Source organism: Pteropus medius, unplaced genomic scaffold (assembly GCF_902729225.1).
Source record: "Pteropus medius unplaced genomic scaffold, Ma_sr-lr_union100, whole genome shotgun sequence".
Classification (NCBI taxonomy): domain Eukaryota; kingdom Metazoa; phylum Chordata; class Mammalia; order Chiroptera; family Pteropodidae; genus Pteropus; species Pteropus medius.
Window position 1 is genome coordinate 1,554,999 of NW_024353906.1, and position 21,530 is coordinate 1,576,528.

Below are 21,530 nucleotides of genomic sequence, written 5' to 3' on the forward strand. Positions count from 1 at the left end.
ACTTCCAAAGGAAAGCCCTTATTATTTTGGAAAGCGCACACGCTGCAGAAGATACACGTTTGAATTCTTGCTCTGTCACTTACTAGCGATGGTATTGGGTAATTTACTTTATCTTTCTTAATTTTAGTTATCTCATCTATAAAATGGATAATGAATGACTACTTCACAGAACAGTTTAAAAGTTTCTCAGTTTTGAAATTTTTTTTTCCTGCTTCATTGATGTGTATATTATATGTAATAAAATTTAAGTGTTTGATAAATTCTGGAAATTACATTCAGCCATATATAATTTTTTTTGTCTTGAAAAATTTCCTCATGTCCCTTTTGCACTCAGATCCTCTCGAGACACCCGGATCCATTTCACTGATCTGCATTCTGTCACTATAATTTCACCTTTTCTAGAATTTCATATAAATGGAATTATACAGTTCATACCATTTTATGTCCAATTTCTTTTATTTAGCATGATTTTTTTTCAATTCTTTCATGTTACTGGGTCTATCAATATTTAATTCCTTTATATTGCTAAGTTGTATTCCACAGAATGGGTATATCATGATTTGTTTAGCCATCCTCCAGTTAATAGACACGGGAAGATTTCAGTTGATATTGGCTATTATGAATAATGTTTCAAGTCTTTTTAAGACATATGTTTTCATTTTTATTGTGTATATATCTGAGTGGATTGATTGCTGAACTGTATGAAATTGTATGTTTAATTTTATAAGAAATTGGCTGCATCATTTTTAATTCCCACCAATGATATATGAGAGTTCTAGTTGCTCTGTAGCCTCATCATCACTTGGTATTATTAATCTTTAAAATTTTAACCATTCTAATGGGTTTTAGGGGTATGTCATTGTGGCTTTGATATTCATTTGTCTGATGACTGGTGATGTTGAGAGTCATCTTCTGTACTTATTGGCCATTTATATATTTTTGTGTGTAAATTATCTATTAGCTACTATTTATTAACTTGTTTATCTCATTTATTGAATTGTAGCAGTCTTTTTTTTTTTAATACTCTGGATAGAAAATCCCTTATTTTCTTTTGCAAATATTTTCTCTCAGTTTGTGGCTTGCTTTTTTGTCTCTTTAACTGTTACTTTCAATGAGCAAGGTTTATAATTAGGGTGACATTTTATCATTTTTTTCTTTGCTGGTTCATGTTTTTGTGTTCTGTTTTAAGAATATTTGCTTAATTTAATGTTACGAAGATTTTCTCCTATGTTTTCTTCTAAAACTTTTCTAGTTTTAGATCGTATGTTTATATCTTAATCTATTTTTAGTTAATTTTTGTGTTTGGTCTCAGGTAAAGGTGTAGGCTTAGGTCAGATAAAGGTTCTCCATACTGATATCCATTTCTAGCAAAATCTGTTTAAAAGACTATCCTTTCCCTAATTGAATTACCTTGGCATCATTGTGAAAATCAAATACGGATTTAGTTCTGAATTCTCTCTTCTGTTTCACAGATTTATACGTCTATCCTTACACCAATACCGCCCAGAATTTATTACTGTAGTATTATAATAGTCTTAACATCTTACTATAGCTGTCCAATTTTGTTGTTCTTTTTTAAAATTATTTTGGTTATTTTTTTCCACATAAATTTTAGAATCAGTTTGACACTGTGTTCAGAATGTTTTTCTGGGATTTTGATTGGGATTGTGTTGAATCTATAGATTAGTGTGGGGGGAATGACCACCTTAACAATAATGAATATTCCATTATATGAATGTGGTATATTTCTCCATTTTTTTCTGGTATTTTAAAATTGCTTTTTGCCTTGTTTTATAGCTTTCAGAGTAGAGGCCCTGTATACTTGGTTACATTTTTCTAAGTGGTTTTTTTTTTTATGCTAATGGTAAATGGAGTTATTAAAATTTTCTTTTTTCTAGTTGTTTATTCTAGTATGTCTATCATATAGAAAGGCAACTGATTTTTGTCATTGACCTTGTATGTTATGACTTTGCTTAATTTACTTATTAGTTCTGGTAACTTTTTTTTTAAAGATTTCTTAAGATTTTCTATGGGCATGATCATGTTTTCTGCGGCTAAAAACAATTTCATTACTTTCTTTCCAAACTGTGTGTATTTTAAAATTTTTCCTTTGCGTCTGCACTGGCTAAGAAATCCAGTACAGTATTGAATAGAAGTGCTGAGAGTAGACATTCTTGTCTGTTCTAGGTCTTAGGTAGAAAGCATGGAGACTTTCACCAGTGATTATAACGCTGGCTATAGGTTTTTCAAATATACCTTTAATCAGATTGAGGAAGTTCCTGTCTATTCAAATGTGCTGAAAGTTTTTATCTTGAATGGGTGTTAAATTTTTTCAAATGCTTTTTCTGCATCTATTGAAATAATCACTTTTTTGCTACTTTATTCGCTTATTATAATGAATTATATTTATTGATTTACAAATGTTAAACCAACCTTGCATCCCCAAAATAAACTCCACTTGGTCATGATTTATTATCCTTTTTATATACAGTTGCATTCTATTTAGCCACTCTGCTTTTATGCTTTTTAAAACCAGTACCCTGACCTTCAGCAAAATAGCTCAATTTTATTTTGCTAAAAGCTGTCTTTGTGTTATGTATATTGCAAGGAATATGAGAAGTTATGATTCTCTTGCAGAGGAGTTCATGGTCTCCTACATTAAAACAATAAGAATAATACCTGATTGATTCTAACGTATGTCACAGGCATACAAAATTGGGGCTGGGCAGTGGAGGAAAAAGAAGAAGAGAGGCAATAATCAGAGTCACTGTGTGTAAATGTTGCCAGAATGTCTTTGTAGAAGAATTGAAATTTGCCTTCATCCTCTGTCACATGATGTAGATTTATGTTTAAGAAAAAAAAACAAATTTAGACTAAAGTTAGAAACAGAAACGGTATGTTTGTATTTAGGTTCTACCTTAAAGGAGACAGAAAGACAACTAGAAAGGAAAAATGAAAATTTCTGAACTGGACGTTAGGAGATCTAGTTCTAATCTTAGCTGATTTTGGCTAGTTATGTCACCATGGGCATGTCATATCATCTCTGTGTGCCTCAGTTTATGCCTCTATATAGTTGTGGTTAAGCCTGAACAGTTGTTCTGGACAAAGAAGGAAAAAGCACATGTATATCTGAAAAAGCTCACCAGAGCACCTTGTCCAGGTCAAAATCACTGAATTACATAGTCTCCAAATCTTTTTCCATCCCTGAAAATCTGATTTTATGATTTTGTGAAATCAATAAACTTGGAGACTAAAGACCTTGTTTTTAACTTTGGCTTAGCCCTCAAGTTTTGTGACCTTGACAAGTCACTTTTCCTCTCTAGACTTTATTATAATTTAAAATAAAGTATTGAAAGAATGGTTTTCTAAAGCCATTCTAGTTCTAAAAGGCTGTGTCCTAAAGTGTAGTAAACCTATTTATATTATACATGTGTATATTTATCAAATTTCTTAATATTGTAGTGAGATAAATAACTGTGGCTCTGTCTTTTGTGTGAATGCATTCGGCATTCTTAAGAATCATGGGAAATAAAAATCCAAGGCTCACATTGTTAAACTCCTTTCTAATTTTTTAATGGGAAATGTAAATTCTTGAGCATATATTGAAATGCTAGCTTTCTGTAGTATTTGCCCCCAAGTTGTAATGCAAAAATCCAAAACTTCTACATGTTTTTCTAGGATGTAGTTTTTCTTTATTATTTACAGTCTGTTGTAAGAAAGCTTCAAGGGATACAGGGCATTAGAGCACCACATCTTTAACTAGCTAGGGCATTATACATGATTTGAGTCCCCAATATTTTTTAACAGTAAGGTTTGTTTATTAAAGAAACCCCATGCTGTGAGTGAATCAGTCTAATAGAAGCCAAGTTTGAACTTGAACATTCAAATGTATACCCATATATCTTGGGCATATATCATATATAATGATGTGGGGTCTAGACATCTTTCTGGGTTTGTTTATGTCTGTTATGGATTCTCCTCATTATCCATGCTGTTTGAGGGAGACCCCATGGATTCAGCTAGTTTATTGCATACTTTCTATATTTTAAGACTAACTCAGAGTTCCAAGTGGCACATACGTTCCAAGTTGGAAGATTATTTTCTCACTTTCCTGTTTTATGATAATGATTAAGGAAAAATTTTAAAAAGTTTTAGGAAATGGTGACATGTTTGAGAGTGGCTAACCATAATCCTATTGGCCATGTTTCAAATACAGTTTTATAATCTTTATGTTTACTATGCTATTCTTCCTAAAAAATTTTGACAAGTGTGAGTTATAGCATCTGTTTTCTTATTTTTAAAACCATATTGTGTACCATCTGTTGTTTCATTTTATTGATCATAAGTTTTAGGATTTAGTAAAGGTAGATAAAGACTTTAGTTATTACTAACTTTGCAGTTTATGTATGTACAGTGTACTCAGAATGCTAGTTAAAGTTGAGTAAGTGTACCTTAAGAATAGATTTTAGATATAAAACAATAATTTTTTATTTGTAGTTCCTATTGCTAAATTGGAGCAAGTAGTGTACGGTCGCTTAACTAGCAGCTTTCATTGTTGCTGTTGTTAAAATCTCCCCCTTTGACATTTATTTTATAAAATTAGGTATCTCTGTTCAACTTCTTAATTTTAAAGAAACTACTATTTATATTATTTATAAGTTGAAAAGCTATTTTTTGATCACGTGAAATAAAAGAATCAAATAACGTTATAAAAATTTGCAATAAATATTGAAGAGGATGAATTGTCATTAAAATTTATTATTATGGGTATTTTTTGAGGGGGTGATATAGCACTTTCTATAAATATTCATCTTGTTCTTAAACCTGGAGATATTCAGTGATTAGGTGATTTTATGCCTGTTTATGCTGGAAGGAACAAAAGAAACTTTAAAAACTGAAAGCATAAACATAATTGAACCACCCACTTAAAAGAGAAATTGGAATAGATGTTTTTCAGAGGAGAACATGCTTTCTGTGTAAAAGGGGCTAGTGTAACAAGAAGTCATCTATTCTTGATTTCTTTAGACAGCTAGAGCTTTGTGCCTTGTCTAGTTTCTGTGTTTTAAGAGCTTGTTCTGTGTAGCAGAAATAATACAATAAATGGGTTTAACCACATTTGTCTCAGCTAGACAGTCTGCTTTGTCAGAGATTGCTGGTACAACATAAACAAATTATGTGTTTGTAGTGCTTTTCAATGAAAGCCTATCTAACAGAGCTGAGATTGTATTTCAGCAGCTGTAGATTTAATCTCCTACCTGTCAGTTAAAACAGGCATTTCCTGAACCAGATAAAGACTGGTTGTAGAGAAGGGAAGCAGTCACAGCTGGACAAAGACCTATTGTTATTGGCTGATAATTTCTATGTAGATTCAACTCCTTATTCTACCATGGAAACTACAATCCTAGTGTACTTTTAAAGGAGCTCATCTGACCTTTTTTAATAGTTAAATATAGTTAAATTAAAAAGTTAATGAGAATCAATGCTGGGCTTGGTGTCATTCATATTTGGGAATTGTCATGTGGAAGTAAAAATAAATGTCTATAGTTTTGATCGTCATGATTCTAGATCATTGTGGATCTGCTACTAGGGTAATGGAAAATGCCTGTTCACCAATTTGTAACTACATTTTTAGGAATTCAAGAGTTAGTGCAAACAAAAGTCAAAAATTAAGTCTATGACTAGAACTTTACCATGTGAGGAACATATCATGGGACATATCTTTTTCTTTCTTTTTCCTTTTTTGGAGAGGTGGTAGAAGTGGGTATTTTCTTTCTCTCTTTGTCTCTCTTACCCATAGAAATTTACAAGTTTAAGTTGAACTTACTCAAAATTTGTGGAGTTGGTTTGGAGAAAATCTCTCTCTACAATTGGTTAAGTTATTATAATATTATTCTGAGTCCCTTGTCTCCCAAGTCATGATTGGCGGATGGTAGGCCACACTGATAGACTGGTCTTTGCATTTATACTAACTTGATCAGCAACCTAAATCCACAGCTTTTCACTTGTCAGCTTAAATTATAATTTAAAGTAGTTCATGAGTTCTCAAGTTTAACAATGGATATAAGCATCTTCATTTAGTTAAAATTTTTATAATTACAAGTTAAAGTTTTTATAGCAGTTTTTATTTTGCGAGGATTTACATCTATCATTTACATCTATCATTTTATCTTTACAAAATATTTGTAAGGTAAGTGTAATACTGGGGTTTGGAGTTTACATCTGTTGAAGTGCGAAGGGCAGAGTAGGCAGTAATCAGGTCAAAATTGTTGATAATAAAGACAGTACTATTTTTTTTAAAGTGCACAATATCCTTTCTTGCCTGCTTGCTTCCTCCTCTTCCTTCTTTACTTTCTTTATCTTTCCCTTAATATTTTTTCTTTTCTCTCCTCTCACGTCTCTTTTCATTTATCTTCTCTTGTCTTCATGTCTCTTTTCAAAAACTATTGTAATTAGGACAAACCTAATACTACCTTTTTTTTGGTGGTGGTACAGAAAAATTGCTAAAATTTTGTATTGTGCTTACCTTTAAGACACGAGTGCTCCTCTTTCTTCTTTATTTGCTTACCATTAAGAATTGTCATTAAGGGCTATGTAATATTGTATTTTAGATGGAGTATGACAAAAAAATTAATATGTTAAAGTAGAGGATAAAGTAGTATTAGAATATCTGAGTAGAATTTCTTACTTTAAGAACATGTGGAAAATTCAATGTATTAATTTTCTACTTTGAATTCTGGTTATTTTTTTCTATTGGCCTAAGTGGACCAGCATATCTTTCTATTTCTTTTTGGGCTTGAGTTGCTATTCTTTTTCAGCTGCGATTGCATGAGTTATTCCTAATTAGTTTTTTAAATAATTAATTTATTTTTATTTATTTTTCAAGAAATTAATTTATTTTCTAATTACAGATGACGTACATTATTATATTAGTTTCAGGTATACAGCATAGTGATTAGACATTTCTATACCTCATGAAGTGATCACCATGATAAGTCTAGTAATCATCTGTCCCTGTCTTAAATAATGCTACTGACCTATTGTTCTTTGTAACAGCAAAGAGTTTTATGAGAGGTGAATTGCTGCAGCATATGACTCCATATTGGAAATTCCAATTTCATTTGGCAAATATGACATTAGTCTCAACTAACAAAAAAAAGCAAGAAAAGTTTAATTTAACCAAGGTTTTAGCCAGTTTGTATATATTAAATTTTCTACTTTTCTGATCTTTAGTAACAGTTGATTTTTTTTCCCATAGGTAAGTTGGCAGGTAGCTTGAATTATTTTAAATATTCCTATTTTTCTCACACAGAGACTGAATTATGGATTTACATTTTTCATTTCTGTCAGTAAGCTTCTCTGCTTTCTAAAATTTTATTAAAAGACATAATATTTGAGGGAAAGAATTGCAGTGATGCAGCAGATTAGAAATTAGATTTTAATATCTCGTACTCTTCTCCCTTATAGACATAAAAGAGTACCAGTGTTTGAAAGGATTGTAGTTTTTTGCCTCATCTGGAATCACTGGACAGGTCATGTTTTAGTCAGTTAATCAATCAGTCAGATAATTACTTTTTGTCCTTCATATTTAGAGACACTTTCCTAGTAGTGTGTTAAGAAGCTATCTGCAATGAAAACCATTAAATAATTCAACACAGTATGTACAATGTAAATTTTGATGGGGAAATCTTTGTACTTGGGGAAGTTTTAGGGAGGGATTAAATTTGAGCTGAACCTTGAAGGGCAGATTAGGTTTGGGAAGGCAAAAAAGAGAAGAAAGATCATTCCGTATGGTGAGAAAAGTGGGATGAACAAAGACTTAGAAACTATTGAAAGCAAGAGTAGAAAAATGATAAAGGGTAGTAGAAAAGGAGGCTTGACGGAGTATGTTAAAAATATCTTGGGGAGTGATTTCACTGCCAGCCTAGGCTAGGAAGTTTGGGTCTTATTTTGGTGGGGACATTTCTTTATGTGTCTAAATTATTTAATATGAACATAATACTAAATAAAAATATAAAAATAAAGAAAATTACTCTTTTAAAATCAACACGTTAGCTTATCCTTATGATTATCTTCAGTGTTGAACATTCATGTGCCTTTTAGTTGGGGATAGCAAGTATAGAAGGGTGTATGTGTGAATGAGAAAGTGTGCATATGTGTAAGTAAGTGTGCATGCTGAGGATGGAGCAGGAGTTGTAGGTGACATTCCAAAATGACATTAAAATTGTGTGCCATTGACTTTTTGCTCTAAAAATACTAGAATGTGATAAAGAGTGAAAACCTGAAGGCTATTTGATTTGTGGCTATAGTCACTATTTATGCCTTTACTCATTACTCATTTCTTATAAATATCACTTTAATTTACCTCTCTGCAAAACACCCCAACCCCTAACTCCAAATCACATGTATAGGTACCATCTTTCATTGATACTTCCAGGGTGGGTCCGTTTGCCATAATTGAACCCTAGATGTCAGTTGCTTAGATAGACATCTTATGTTCTGTTTAGAACTCCCACAGTATGTTTCTCAGGCCTTCTAGCTTAGATGAAACTGCTTCTGTTCTCCACGAAGCTGATGCTTAAATATTTTTCTTCATTTATTCTATATTGTATTACCAGCTCAGTGTGACATGACAAACATTTTTTTAAAATTATTATGTTGGAAAACCGTATTCTTGGCTCTTCCTATGAGAACAGCTTATTATTTCTGTCAGTAAGGATTATAATTGAAGATGAAATTATTAAAGTAATTTAGAGGCATCTCTGAATTATACTATAGAAGAATTTCAACAGATATACTAGGAGAGCTCAGTCATTAAAAAATATCTTCAAATAAATTAATAAAGTCAATTTGTGTATTTTCATACCAACTAGTAGATTTCAAAGTTAGACTATAGAATGCCAAAAGATCACTATGATGAAATGTCTTGGAGGAGATGTATAATTCCATTGCCTCAATTTGAGGACTGTAAATGATGAAAATACTTTAAATTGATTCAGAAGATTTAAAAAATCATCAGGATTTTTGTAGCTTAGTTTTTAAACAACATAGACTGAAAGTTCTTTAATGTATTTATGTAACAAATATTTGTTGAGTCCCTATTCTATGTAAGAGAGACTTTTACTAAGCCCCGAGGAGATACAAAGTCCCTGCCTTTAAGTTGCTTGTGCATAATTTTAACGAGACCTATATTCCAAGATGTAAACCTGCATTTCTGAAGGAGGAATTTAATAATTGAACTCTGGTCATTGCTAACAGAATAAGCTTGTATAAAATACTTCAGGGGTAAAAGCCAGATTGCCTTTATTACAGGTCAAAAGTTTATGAAAGGTTTATATTGAATTTGGTTGTTACAAAGAAAGGAATGCTACGTTCTTCACAAATGTTACCATATTTATACAACATTTATACAAAATTTAAAAAAATGAATTTTCATCTTGGCAAAACACTTTGATAATTGTATACTTAATGGGGTTTTCATTTGAGAACAACAATCATTAGTCTCTAATATGTTTCATACTTCTATGGAAATAAGACAGGGTAGAAGAAGAAACATTCATCTTCACTAGTCTTTGGAAATATCTAAAGTAATTGACTAGCTCAGTCTTCTGTGATGGCCTGGTGACCACTAACTGTGACTATTTGCATAATAGTCAACTCTTCACTTCTGTAGTGATAACTGTTTGTATCTGATTAAAATTAGGACTGTTTTAGTTCTCTTGACTTTTCCAGAAGTTGCAAAAATTGAGATTTGCTGTTCTGCTTTAACCAAACAAATGCACACATGGGGATAACAATATGCTGAGTTTATGCAGATTTTACAGCACGAATCTGAATAAAATACCCACTAATAGATCCTTAAGGAGTAATAAACACACATGAATTTTCCTTAGTTGCACTTTAAAGTGATTTTAACATACTACTAGACCTTAACAATAATATTTAATTGACAAGATTATGCATTTGTATGGATTGAAAAGGTGGTAGATATCTAATTCCAAATGAATCATAAATTTTACTTTTGCATAACATGTTTTATTAATTTCTTTATGGCCAGGATATTCTACTTCCCTCCTGGTGAGAGTTTCTTAAAACATAGTAAGATAATTTAAACACCCTTAATTAACATTTATCATTCATCTTATTAAGTAATCTGATTTTTGTCCTCATAAATACTCTAAAAATTTTGGGAGGTTATAGGCCATAAGATTATGGAAAGACACTTAATGGAATTTTTGTTGTAATTTAGTTTTCTTTTTTAAGCAAATCTTTTCTTTATTGACCCTATCCCAAAGTAAGCTGACAAACCGGATGATTTATAGTGAAGAAAAACCTAATCCAACTACCTGATAAAATAAAGCTATGGACTTCTCTAAGCCTAAGGTATCTTTATATTACTATGCTTAGCATGGTACCAAGCAAATAGTGCTAGGTGCTCAATAAATGTCTATCGAATATTTGAATGAAGGCAGGCACTATTGACTTTCCTCATGGAGTCACTGGTTTCTTGGGAGCCTAAGAGGTCATTTTATATGTGTGGAGCTTTTTATTTCAGGGAGTAAGAGGACAAATAAGTGAGAGATACTAGGAAGTACAATTATGTTAGTGCTAAATCCATGTTCTTTTTTTTGAAAATTCAATATTTAAACATGTACAAATGAATGAGAGATAAAATAATGATATTTGATTACTAATGATTCTGGTAAATTAATGAGATATTTGCCCATTTTAGAAAATGCAAATAGAAAAAAAAAGAAAATGCCAATAGAGTGGATGTATACAGTATGCTGAGAATATAAAAAGAGGAGTTAATACAAAGGTCAGCATTGGCTAACGTTTCTCTCTGAATATATATACCTAAAGAAGATTTTTTAAATATGTGCTATTGACCTTATAGATTAAGTCATCGTGCTCTTACTCTGGATGATTGTTTCTCTCCTGTGTGACCAAGGAAGGGAGCTAGAAAGTACCAGACTATGAAGTGGATTGAAGGAGCTATCTTAAAGACCAACCTAATAAAGAGAATTGCTTTTGTTTCCATGTATTATACTCTTAGTAGTGAAAGTAGGGATATAGTGAAGCTAGGGACAAGATGTGTCTTTTCCATTTCCCTTGTGAATATTTTAGATTTTCTATTAAATATGTAATAATGCAAATTAGTAAAGATAAGTGAACTACTGGGATTATTTTCTTTTTCTTTAAATTAATTTTTCATTAAAGTACAATATACATACAGAAAAATGTATCATACATGCAAAGTTAGCTCTTCATTAATGTTCAAACTAAAATGTATGACTTTGAAAGATAAGTACCTGAGTTTTTAAAGAATGCCTTTAAACTGTAATATTTTAAGTTTGTTCTACCTTTTCAGGATTTTTCTTGCCCCTTTAACGAGGATTTTGAAAAGAGTGATGGCAATAGTATACAAGTTCTAGAAAGAAATTGCGTTATAAGAAAGGTGAATGGTAACAATGGTGTTTGTACATTAACCTTGAGTGAGAGGTGGAAGAGTAAGTGAGTAGGAGAGAGGGGTGGGGAATCCTGCCATAAACAAACAAACAAACAAAAACAAAGTAACATCCTCTTCTGGATGCAGCGACATTATTTTTACAATGTGTGTCTATCAGATGTCGGTGAGAAACATCTGGGAAGATAGTACTCTGTGTTCTCAAATAATTTAGAAAATTTGTGTCCCAGAATTGCTTCTTTTAAAATTTTACTTTATTTTCTTGCTAGAGCTATCTAGACTCTCTACAAAGAAGGTTTTGCTATCTTCCATTAGCTGTAGCCAGCCAGAGTTTTGCTAAATAAGACAAATGAAAAGCAAACGTGATATCAAGATGTATTTAAGTCATTCTTAAATTCTCTCCTGGAATGAGAACAACTAAGTTCTATACCTTTTGCAGTTGCATTAACGATACTACCCCATGGAAACTGGTGCTCAGAAAACGAGTTCTTAGGTCTTAGATGGTTCTCACATTCCTCAGTTGACACAAAATTCCTACTATGTTCTTAGCCCTATGATAAAGGAAGTGGGGTATATGGAAATATAAATGGCACAAGCCATTCAGGATGCTTTACTTGGGGAGAGAAAATTAATGATTTGAAACAATTAGTGAATGTTCAGCTAACACATATATAATCTCCTTTGTGTACTTCAGACTATCGTCAACCAAGAGAAGTTCGATATGTTGACCATTACAGTATGCTTTCTAGGGGTCTTAACATTTTAGACAGATTTTAACAACAAAAAAGATTTGAAACTAAAAAGGTTTCTGTTAAAGGAACTAATTTATCCTTTCAAATGAGACCCTTTTCTTTCTAACTCTCCAACATTAACTTAGGTCCATAGGGTTCTGCATGCATTTTTTTGGTAGTGAGAAGACACCTCCCTGACCTTGATGGCTTTTCATGTAAGATTTCTGGGGACTTTATCTCTTTCACTTTAGGCACCGCAGTTTTTACAGTGGTAACACTTTATACAAATGACTCGGTTATTCTTTGCAATAAAGAATGTGGCCATTAAGAAAATTCCCCTCACCTCCCCACTCTTTCTGTCTGTATGCCCCACCTCTTCCTCTCCGATCACTTTTTTTCACTCTATTTTCTATCTTTTTTTTCCCTCTCTCAATCATGATTTACAAACATAGGATACTTTCCTTCCAACGGATTAAAGACACTTTCTCCAATTAAACCACATGAGGAAAGATTTGCTAGCAATAAAGCATTAAAAAATCTTCACTTGCTCTCTGTCTTTAACTGAATAATAGACATTAATATTCTCATGATTTTCAATACAAATTCTTATTTCCCATCACTAAAAAAGTCAAATAATCTTCATGAAAGAGAAAATGAGCCCCCCTGGGTGTCACTCTGTTTGCACATTAGCATGTAGCCAGGTCTCTGCCAAGTTGCTCTCTGACTGACTGCTGCAGATGCTCTTTCTCAAGTATTCTGAGTCATATCTTTAGTGCAAGTCTTCAGGGACAAACAATAGCACCTGTTCCTCACAAGATATCAGGCCAGTTAGCCCATTCATGTATCTTTAATGAAGCTCTGGGGCAGATGGCAAAAAATGGCATCATCAACAACTTAGCACAGAGAAAACAAAGGGGATAAGTGTTGATGCAACAATGCTGTTTTACGAATCGGAAAAGACAGAACCTAAGTGTTTCACATGCATCTGTTGCTGTCTTGACTGTCTGAACTATGTAAGGAAGCAATTTGAGCAATTAAAATTTCCAGGCGTGTACCCTATTTGATCAAGAATGTGTTTCCCACCCTCTCCAAGAGGGAACCGATTTGGTGAGGGATTGTGGAAGTTTAGAATTAATAGTGTGTCTTTCATGACACACTGACTGAGCTTCACCTACGATGGGTTCCTGATTTCTCATTAGTCATTCAAATTACATATTTAGTCAGTTTGTGCTGACTTCCAAAGCAACAAAAATAATGCAATTTCATACACAGAAATATATTTTTGGCCACATCAAGTTTTACTCTGTATTAACAAAAGCAGCTTTACCTCTTTACCTATAAGATAATTAAAGCATCTCTGAATTTGTGCTAAGGAAAAGCTACACTTTCAAGAAAAAAAGAAGCTATTTGAAATTTTGTTAACTTCTTGGAAAAGACATGTGGAGGCTGGTCATTCTGTGATGGAGTGAGGGGAATTCTATTATTTTTTATTCTTTAGTAAAATGTTTCTGGATGTTGCTGTTTCCAATGTGACTGCTTTTCCTGGCATGTCACCAGATGGGAAAATAAGATGATAGGAAAGAAAAGGAAAGACAGTGGGGCTTTTCTCCATCTTCAGAAATCTTTATCTGCTGTAAGCACTGACAGTCCAGTGAACTTAATTCGCGATTTCCATAGGAAGAAAATATTTTGTATGCTTATGTGATTCTTATGTGGCCGCCAAGACCTCTTTCCTTATCTCTCCCCATTATCTTGCTTTGCTTTCCATTTCTGTCCCACTTTCAACCAATAATCTTCTAGTAAGTACAACGAATGGAAAACTATGAAAGGGGGAAATTGTTGTTTAATTCATGCTTTCCACTTAGACTACAACCATGCACTGCTGAATGACTGGCATATGTTCTGAGAAATGCCTTGTTAGTTGATGTCATTGTGCGAGCATTGTAGAATGTACTTACCCAAACCTAGATGGTATAGCCCACTACTGTAATTGTATGTATTACACTTTTATATGGCTGGCAGTGCAGATTTGTTTACACCAGCATCACCACAAACACGAATAATGCATCGCGCTAGACGTTACAGTGGCTACCATGTCATTAGGTGATAGGAAATGTTTGGTTCTATTATAATGTTAAGGGGCCACTGTTGTATATGTGGTCTGTCATTGACCGAAACGTCATTGTGCAGTGCATGACTGTATGTGCACTGGGTCATACTGATGAGCTTTCTATAAAAGGTGGTAGTTGGATGTTTTCATAGACCTCCATTATCCTTGCTAATTTTTAAGACACATAATTTCTTGAAAGTAGTATCACTCTGAGGAAATTAGAATAAGATTGTTGACTTGTACCAATGTCAGTACCCCAGTTTTGATATTGTACTCTAGTGTTTCAAAATGCTACCATTGGAGGAAACCGAGCAAAGGGTATAGGGGATCTCTGTGTATTATTACAACTGCATGTACATTTACAGTTATGGTTATAAAACTTTCAGTCAAATAATTATCACAAAGAATTATATTCTTTACCTCATATAGATCTGTTTAGCAAAAGACACCTTTATGTTTAATATCAGATGGTACTTTAAAAGTATAGACTTTGAGCCTGGTTCACTGGGACTTGAATACCGGCTTTACCACTTTTTAATTGACCAAGTTACTTAACCTCTAATGGTTTTGTCTTTCTCATTAAATGAATGAGAATAATAATAGTAAGAGTAAGTATGCCATAGAGTTTAGAGCATGTAAATCACTTTTCCAGTGCTTGGTATATCAGAAACACTGGAAAATATTAGCTACTGTTATCATCATCATCATCATCATCATCATTCTTATAACTTCTGTAATTAGAACTAGAAAGGAACTGTACATCATCTTTTCTCAGCCTCGATTCTGATTGGCTACTGGATATTTTGTCTTGTGTTTAATAAAGGGCACTTTGAATTTGCAATCTTTTTATTTAAAATAAGCTAAGGACAGTTTTATCATTTGGAGCTAAATGATCATTGCTAATGAATGAATTGTAGCAAATTATTGGAATTAATGACAGTAGATTTGAGATCAAATTATTCTGCATACAAAATTAGAGAAGAAACTGAAACTGAACAACATAATATCTGTACTCCAGAGTCATCTGCAACAATACACCTCTGAAATATAAAATTACTTTTAGTTGCAGACCTCCAGATTTTCTCCAGCAACAAAGTACATACATGTGATTTCAGTTTTTTCTATCACTAAAGTCCATGTCATGTAATGGGAAAAGCACTGAACAGGGCAATTAGCAGTTCTGGACTTTAGATCCAGCTCTGTCATAGGCAGTGTGACCTCAGGCTTATATCTTTTACCTACTCTAGCCACCTGTTCCCCTACGTGTAAATTGGGAGTTTGATTTAGATTAGTGATTCTCAAAGAATGGTCCCTGGACTAGCAGCACCAGCTTCACCCAGGGACTTGTTAGAAAAGTACATTCTCAAGCCCCCACTTCAGAGCTACCAGTCCAGAGACTCTGAGAGCAGGGTCGAGCAATCTCTGTTTTAACCCTCCTCCAGATTCTGATGCACACTAAAGCTTGAGCATCACTGTTCTGAAGTACAGTCTAAATTTTAGATAGCTAGACCCAACCCCCAGAGTTTCTGATTCGTAGGTCTGGGATAGAGCCTGATGATTTGCTTTTTTAAAGTTTTTAGGTGTTGCTGATGCCGCCAGTCAGGGACCACACTGAGATCTAGTAGGTTAGATCAGCTCTAAACTCCATTCTACCTCTATGAGTCTGCCATTACCATTGCTTTTACTATTCTGTCCCTTCATTTTTACTTTGACCCTCAACTTGATGAAACTGCCTCTGAGTTAACAGCATTGAAAGTATCTGACATATCCTACTTTGTGGAGGGTAATGGACAGAAAAAAAAAGCTTTCCTAAATTCTTACAGCATATATTAATATGAAACACCTACAGTTTTTTGGCATTAAAAATGACCCTAGATGGTTTACTTAGTTATCCCATGTACTTAACTAGCTACAAAGAAAGTATCTTCAGGCACCAAGATTCAAGAATTAAGGTCTGATACCTAATTGCCATTGTTCTCTTGATCTGAAGAGCTCGAGCACCAATGTAAAAATAAAATTATGTTACATTATAAGATGCTGCTTAATGAATAACACTAAAAAATCCAAATTACATCTTCATGATCCTTGTAATCCCACCTCTTCTTTTTCATGGTTTTCTAGATACTTGGGATGGGATAATGTTCTGTGAGGCATGATATCTGCTAAGAACACGACAAGCCTCTGCCTGCCAAACCTAATTATTTAGTTGGCTCATGTTTTCTTTTCTGAACTAGAGTTGTGAGTAAGATCTATTGCTTCTTGTTTTATCAGTAAAGCGATAATTTTCTAGTACTGAATATTCAAACAATATGAAAAAAAGAGCAAGAATCTAACATTTATTGAGTGCCTATTATGTGCCAGTCACTGTGCCACAAGTGTTACTTTTCTCGTCTGTTTAATCCTCACAGTAACTTTGTAAGGTAATATCATTAGTTTTGGTTTTTACATGAGGGAATAGACTCAGAAAGGTTCAGTAAGTGTTCAGGATCACACAGCTAATGGAGTGACAGTGTATAGACTTAAGCTCATATTTGTTTGACAACAAAACCTTTGTAGGCAGAGTAGATTCTGATTAAATGTGTGTTGAATAAATAAAGGAATGATTATATCATATTATCTTTCTAGTGTTGGCTTTTAAACAATCAAGAATTATAAAGTTGAAAAGGCTCTGTAGGTTGTTGTCTAATCAGGGTTTTAATTATGTATATCCTTCAAAGATGTTTTTAATTTTACTAACTTATTTAACCCAACATATCTAAAATATTATCATTTAAACATGTAATCAATACCATTATTATTAATGAAAAAGTTTACATTCTGTTTTTTTGCTCTGTCTTTGAAATCCAGTGTATATTTTATACATTTACAGCACATCTCAATTTGGACTAGTCATAGTTCAAGTACTCAGTAGCCACTTGTGACTAGTGGCCTCTGTACTGACAGCACAGATCTAGTTAAGCCTCTTGTTGCTATAGATAAGGAAACCGAGGCCCTGGGATGAGAGGTGAATTACATCAAGATTCCAGCTTCAGAGGCAGGGTTAAAGCCTAGTATTTGCAATACTCTTTTAGTCGTACCAAGAATTCTTAACATACATGTATGTGTACAGCCCTTACTTGACTACCTCCAGGGAAATGGCACACGTGACCTCTTTAATCAGAGTGATTGTTGAATAACTCATTATTTGTAACTGCTCAGACTTAATCTGGTTTTTCTTCCATGTAACATTCCTTCACATGTTTGAAGATAACCTGTGTCTTCTCTATCTCAAGCTCACTAGCCCCCATTTATTCAGCAACTTCTCAAGATCCATAGCACATAATAAGTGTTTGTTAAAATGAAAGAAGGAAATAATAAATAAACATGACACCTAGACTTCTCACTTTCTTGTTTTCCTTCTTTGAGGGTGAAGCATCTGTGCTATGTTCTAGATACATGCTAGGACCATATTTCTAGAAGGAAATGAAGTGGTTTCCTTTGATATACTCTTGCACTGAAACAGTAGTCGCCTACAAAAAAATATTGTGTTTTATTTTCTGAAATAGAACAGTGCCCTCATCTTTGACATCTCAGATTTGCATCAGGTCACAACAAGCTAGAGTGGAACAGCAAACCTAGTGCATTTCTTCAGGGTTAAAGGCAAGACTCGGGCACTAGGGGATCAGCTCCAATTTAAGCAGGCTAAGTTTGTACTCTAATGTACAAAACTTGGGCTTACCTCAGCTAAAATGGAAGAAATAGCTGCCCAAAGCTAGTTTCTTTCACGCCCCGCTGGCAAGGTAGTAATTGCACAAAGACCTTTTTATTATAAGTTGATTTTCCTGAGAAATGAATTCAGAAAAATACTGTAAAGTGTTTATTTTTTGCTTGCCCTTTATTAACCCACATCTTAGGGCTTTCCCTAGAGAAAAACTGTTAGTAAATGAAACCTCTTAGACCCACACAGAAGCATTTTGCACCATGTCCCTGGCTGCGGAGGGAACAGGGACAGGAACAGGGACGGGACACTGCAAGTTGGTGCCATTTAAACGGGTCATCAGCCAGTATATGGAATTTTGCCTAAAGAGAAGAATTTAGGAATTTAAATAGGGAAAGAGATTGGGGTTGGTAGAATTACTGGTAAAGATCTGTATCTTAAATGGGAAATAATGTAGCCCTTTTATACTGGTAAAGAGGCCAAAGACCCAGGTTGAACTTAAAGATCGTTTCTGTTAATACATCCTAGTTTTGATCTCTAAATAACAAAAGTCCTATAGTTCAACCTATAAAATCATGCCCTAGAAGCCGGGGCAAAACCTTCCTGTGATGCTCTTCTGGAATCAGGGCAGCGTGCATAGAGTAAAGGGAGCTAGGAAATTAAAATGTGATTTTCACAGACATGATTCTGTCATAGCTCTTATTTTTTTTTATATGGAATACAAATACTGATATAGAGTGAAGATTTTCTATTTTGCATTTTTGTGCTCTTTGATACATTTATTGAGGTCAAATGAAATTTGATATAGTAGGATTTATTATGAAATGCTCTCTGAATACAACTCCATAATTACTGAGCTACATGGTAGTGCATAAAGCTGTAAAACTGCTTAGCCAGACAAGCAATTTATATGTTACATCGAGGTGTGTATGGCAAAGAATATTAGTTTAATTGGGAGCCAAGATGTAGTAACCTTAAATCTGAAGAGCTATATGTTTAACATAATGCAGTGAGGCTTTGAAATAAGATACCTAAACTGGGTAGCTACAGTGTTCGGAATATATAACAGTTAGACATTATTTTCTGACCAAGGATACTAAATACTATTTTCAAAATAAAACACAGAATGCAAAGCAGGTGAAAGGGCGAAACCTTTTAACATTGTACGTGTAAGAAGTAAACATTTCTCCTAGTTCTTGGTTAAAAAAAAAGAGAAAAATAAAAGGAAAACAGTCAAGATAAAAGGAAACCGTTAATTACAATTCAGTGAAAGCAGGAATGTAGCAAGTTCACCATGAGGTTATTTTCTTGGTGTGCTAATGGAATCTAAGACAAGAGATTTGGTAAAATTTGCCCAAACTTTCTCAGGGAGCATATTGGAGATGAGGTTAGGAATGGGTGGCTGTCTGGGTACCAGAGCACCACCAGGAGTGAAAAACAAATACTTCTTGGCATATGTTTGGTCTCTGGCTGATCATAGGCTCTCTTCTGTTTAGCAGGTTCAGGGTCACATGCCTCCGCTCATGATCCCAATTTTTCCACATGACCAGCGGACCCTGGCAGCAGCTGCTGCTGCCCAACAGGGATTCCTCTTCCCCCCTGGAATAACATACAAGCCAGGTAAGTAGAGAGGGATTGAACATTCTTTTGGAAATGCTAAAATTCACATGTTTTTGCTTAATAGTCACAACAAACACAGGAGCATACTAAAGAACTATGAATAAGAAGATCATAAAAGCTTATTTTAAAGAAAAATTAGAGTTGGGAAGTTAATTGGGAAGGTGTCATGTTAATAAACTAATTGGTTGCTAAAAACTTTTACTTTCTCTTCTTCCACTTGAGTTTGTTTTGATTTCACAGATAAAATGCTACTTTCCCTGGGGACTACCAATTTTTGTCAGCTCTCTCTCTCTCATACCTTTGCTGTGAATAATTGTCTTTGGTTCAAGATGCTTTCCTTCCCCTGAGAGCTTTTATATTCGGGAGAGTGGTCACATACAGTATAAAATGTTATTATTGTTTGTTGTCTGATTTATCTTAAAAGAAAAGTTAAAACTGGACTGATTTAATTAGCCTACCATTAATAGGTAAAATTCTTTTTTTATTTTAGTTTAAATAATGAAGCATTCAGTAGTATTTTCTCATTCATCTTTGAACCTCAAAAAACGGGTCACATAACCTTGCAGCGAAATATGTTTTGAGATGATTTAGCAAATGTTATGATTTTTCTTTATTCCTCTGAGTTTACTGGACTCCTGGGGAATTCAATTAGGAACACATAATGGTTTGAAGCTTCTTTCAGAGCCTCCTTGTAAACAGGGCTTTAAATGTTTAAAGATATGTTGCCAAAGGAATCCAATGTAAGAAGATAGTCAAGTAAATAAAAGTCAACCTTAATTTCATTTGTGCATTCTTTGTAAGTGACCTCAGCTCAGAAGTAGTGACCTTGTTCTACTCATTAATAATTTCTGTGTCAAGTTCTTTTTAACATATTAACCTGCTTATATTAACCGCCAAATCTGCATGCAACAAATCTGAGTGTGGCAGTTTCTTTGTGTGTGAGATTTATAAAGTGAACAAAGGCATTTTAATATGCTTAAGGCAATAATAAACTATAAATCACTTTACTAAAATTTTTGATAAGGAAGCTTACTAAATAGAATAAGAAGAAATCCAGTGAGTTTTTAAATCTATTTTAATTGCTCATTGCCGTCTATGACTCTTTTGCAGTAAACCCCTTTCCTTGTGAGGAAAGGTAAGATGTTGATGTCAAAACTCAAATGATTCAAGGAATAGAGATGTTAAGGGATTGGCTAATTTAAGGACTGATGTTGAAAATTCCTCAGGTACAAATTAGTCAAACCTAGTATTATCAAAGGTTTTTGGATACCTGAGTGAAAGAAAATTATGTTATTCAAATTGCTAAAAATTGATATTTCTAGAGAAGAATTTTCAGAACAAGTTATATTCCCTATGAAATTGGTATCAATATTAAAAACAGGAGTATATTTTGTCAGAGAATATGTTTCTGTCAGTGCAGTGGTTTAGTTCTCCTCTGATCCCTATAAGTTGTTCTGAACTGTGTCTTCATCTTGACTTCCTTTGGAATGTTGATAGAAACCAAATTTACTGGTTTATCCTGAATCTGAGTTGCCATCCCTATACCAATCTTAGAAACCTTTTAAGTGAACTAAATGTGGAAACTCTATTTAATTTCAGTGTTTTTAAATTTAAAAATTTTCACTTCAGTATCAGAAAGGGGCTTTATTTTCTACATCAACATAGTTAACATGTTACTTACCTAATTTTGTTAAAATGATGACGTTTGTCATGGGGGAAGATGTCGTAGAGTCAGTGAATTTGGATAATTTTTTAAAAAGTCTTATACAACTTCAAAGGAATTATAACATGTAACTGAGAAGAATATAGAGATTGAGACAATATCGTGCAGGAGTGAGTTCCCTCCATTGAACAGCATATGTGTAGCATAGAGTAGCATCCTGGGGTAGCAAAGTTGTGTTTATTATG

The 21,530-nt window shown here is 33.6% G+C and overlaps 1 protein-coding gene across 4 annotated transcripts in view; it reads left to right on the forward strand.

The window, feature by feature from the left end:
* SOX6 (SRY-box transcription factor 6) overlaps positions 1–21,530 on the forward strand; it is a 460,797-nt gene that overhangs the window by 320,130 nt on the left and 119,137 nt on the right. For 3 of the 4 annotated variants that reach the window (XM_039851521.1, XM_039851519.1, XM_039851520.1), the window contains exon 7: positions 19,502–19,622. In XM_039851521.1, the coding sequence (XP_039707455.1) occupies positions 19,502–19,622 (121 nt within the window). Of the gene's footprint in view, positions 1–19,498; positions 19,623–21,530 lie in introns of all 4 variants that reach the window. The other variant, XM_039851522.1, reaches the window with a different exon arrangement.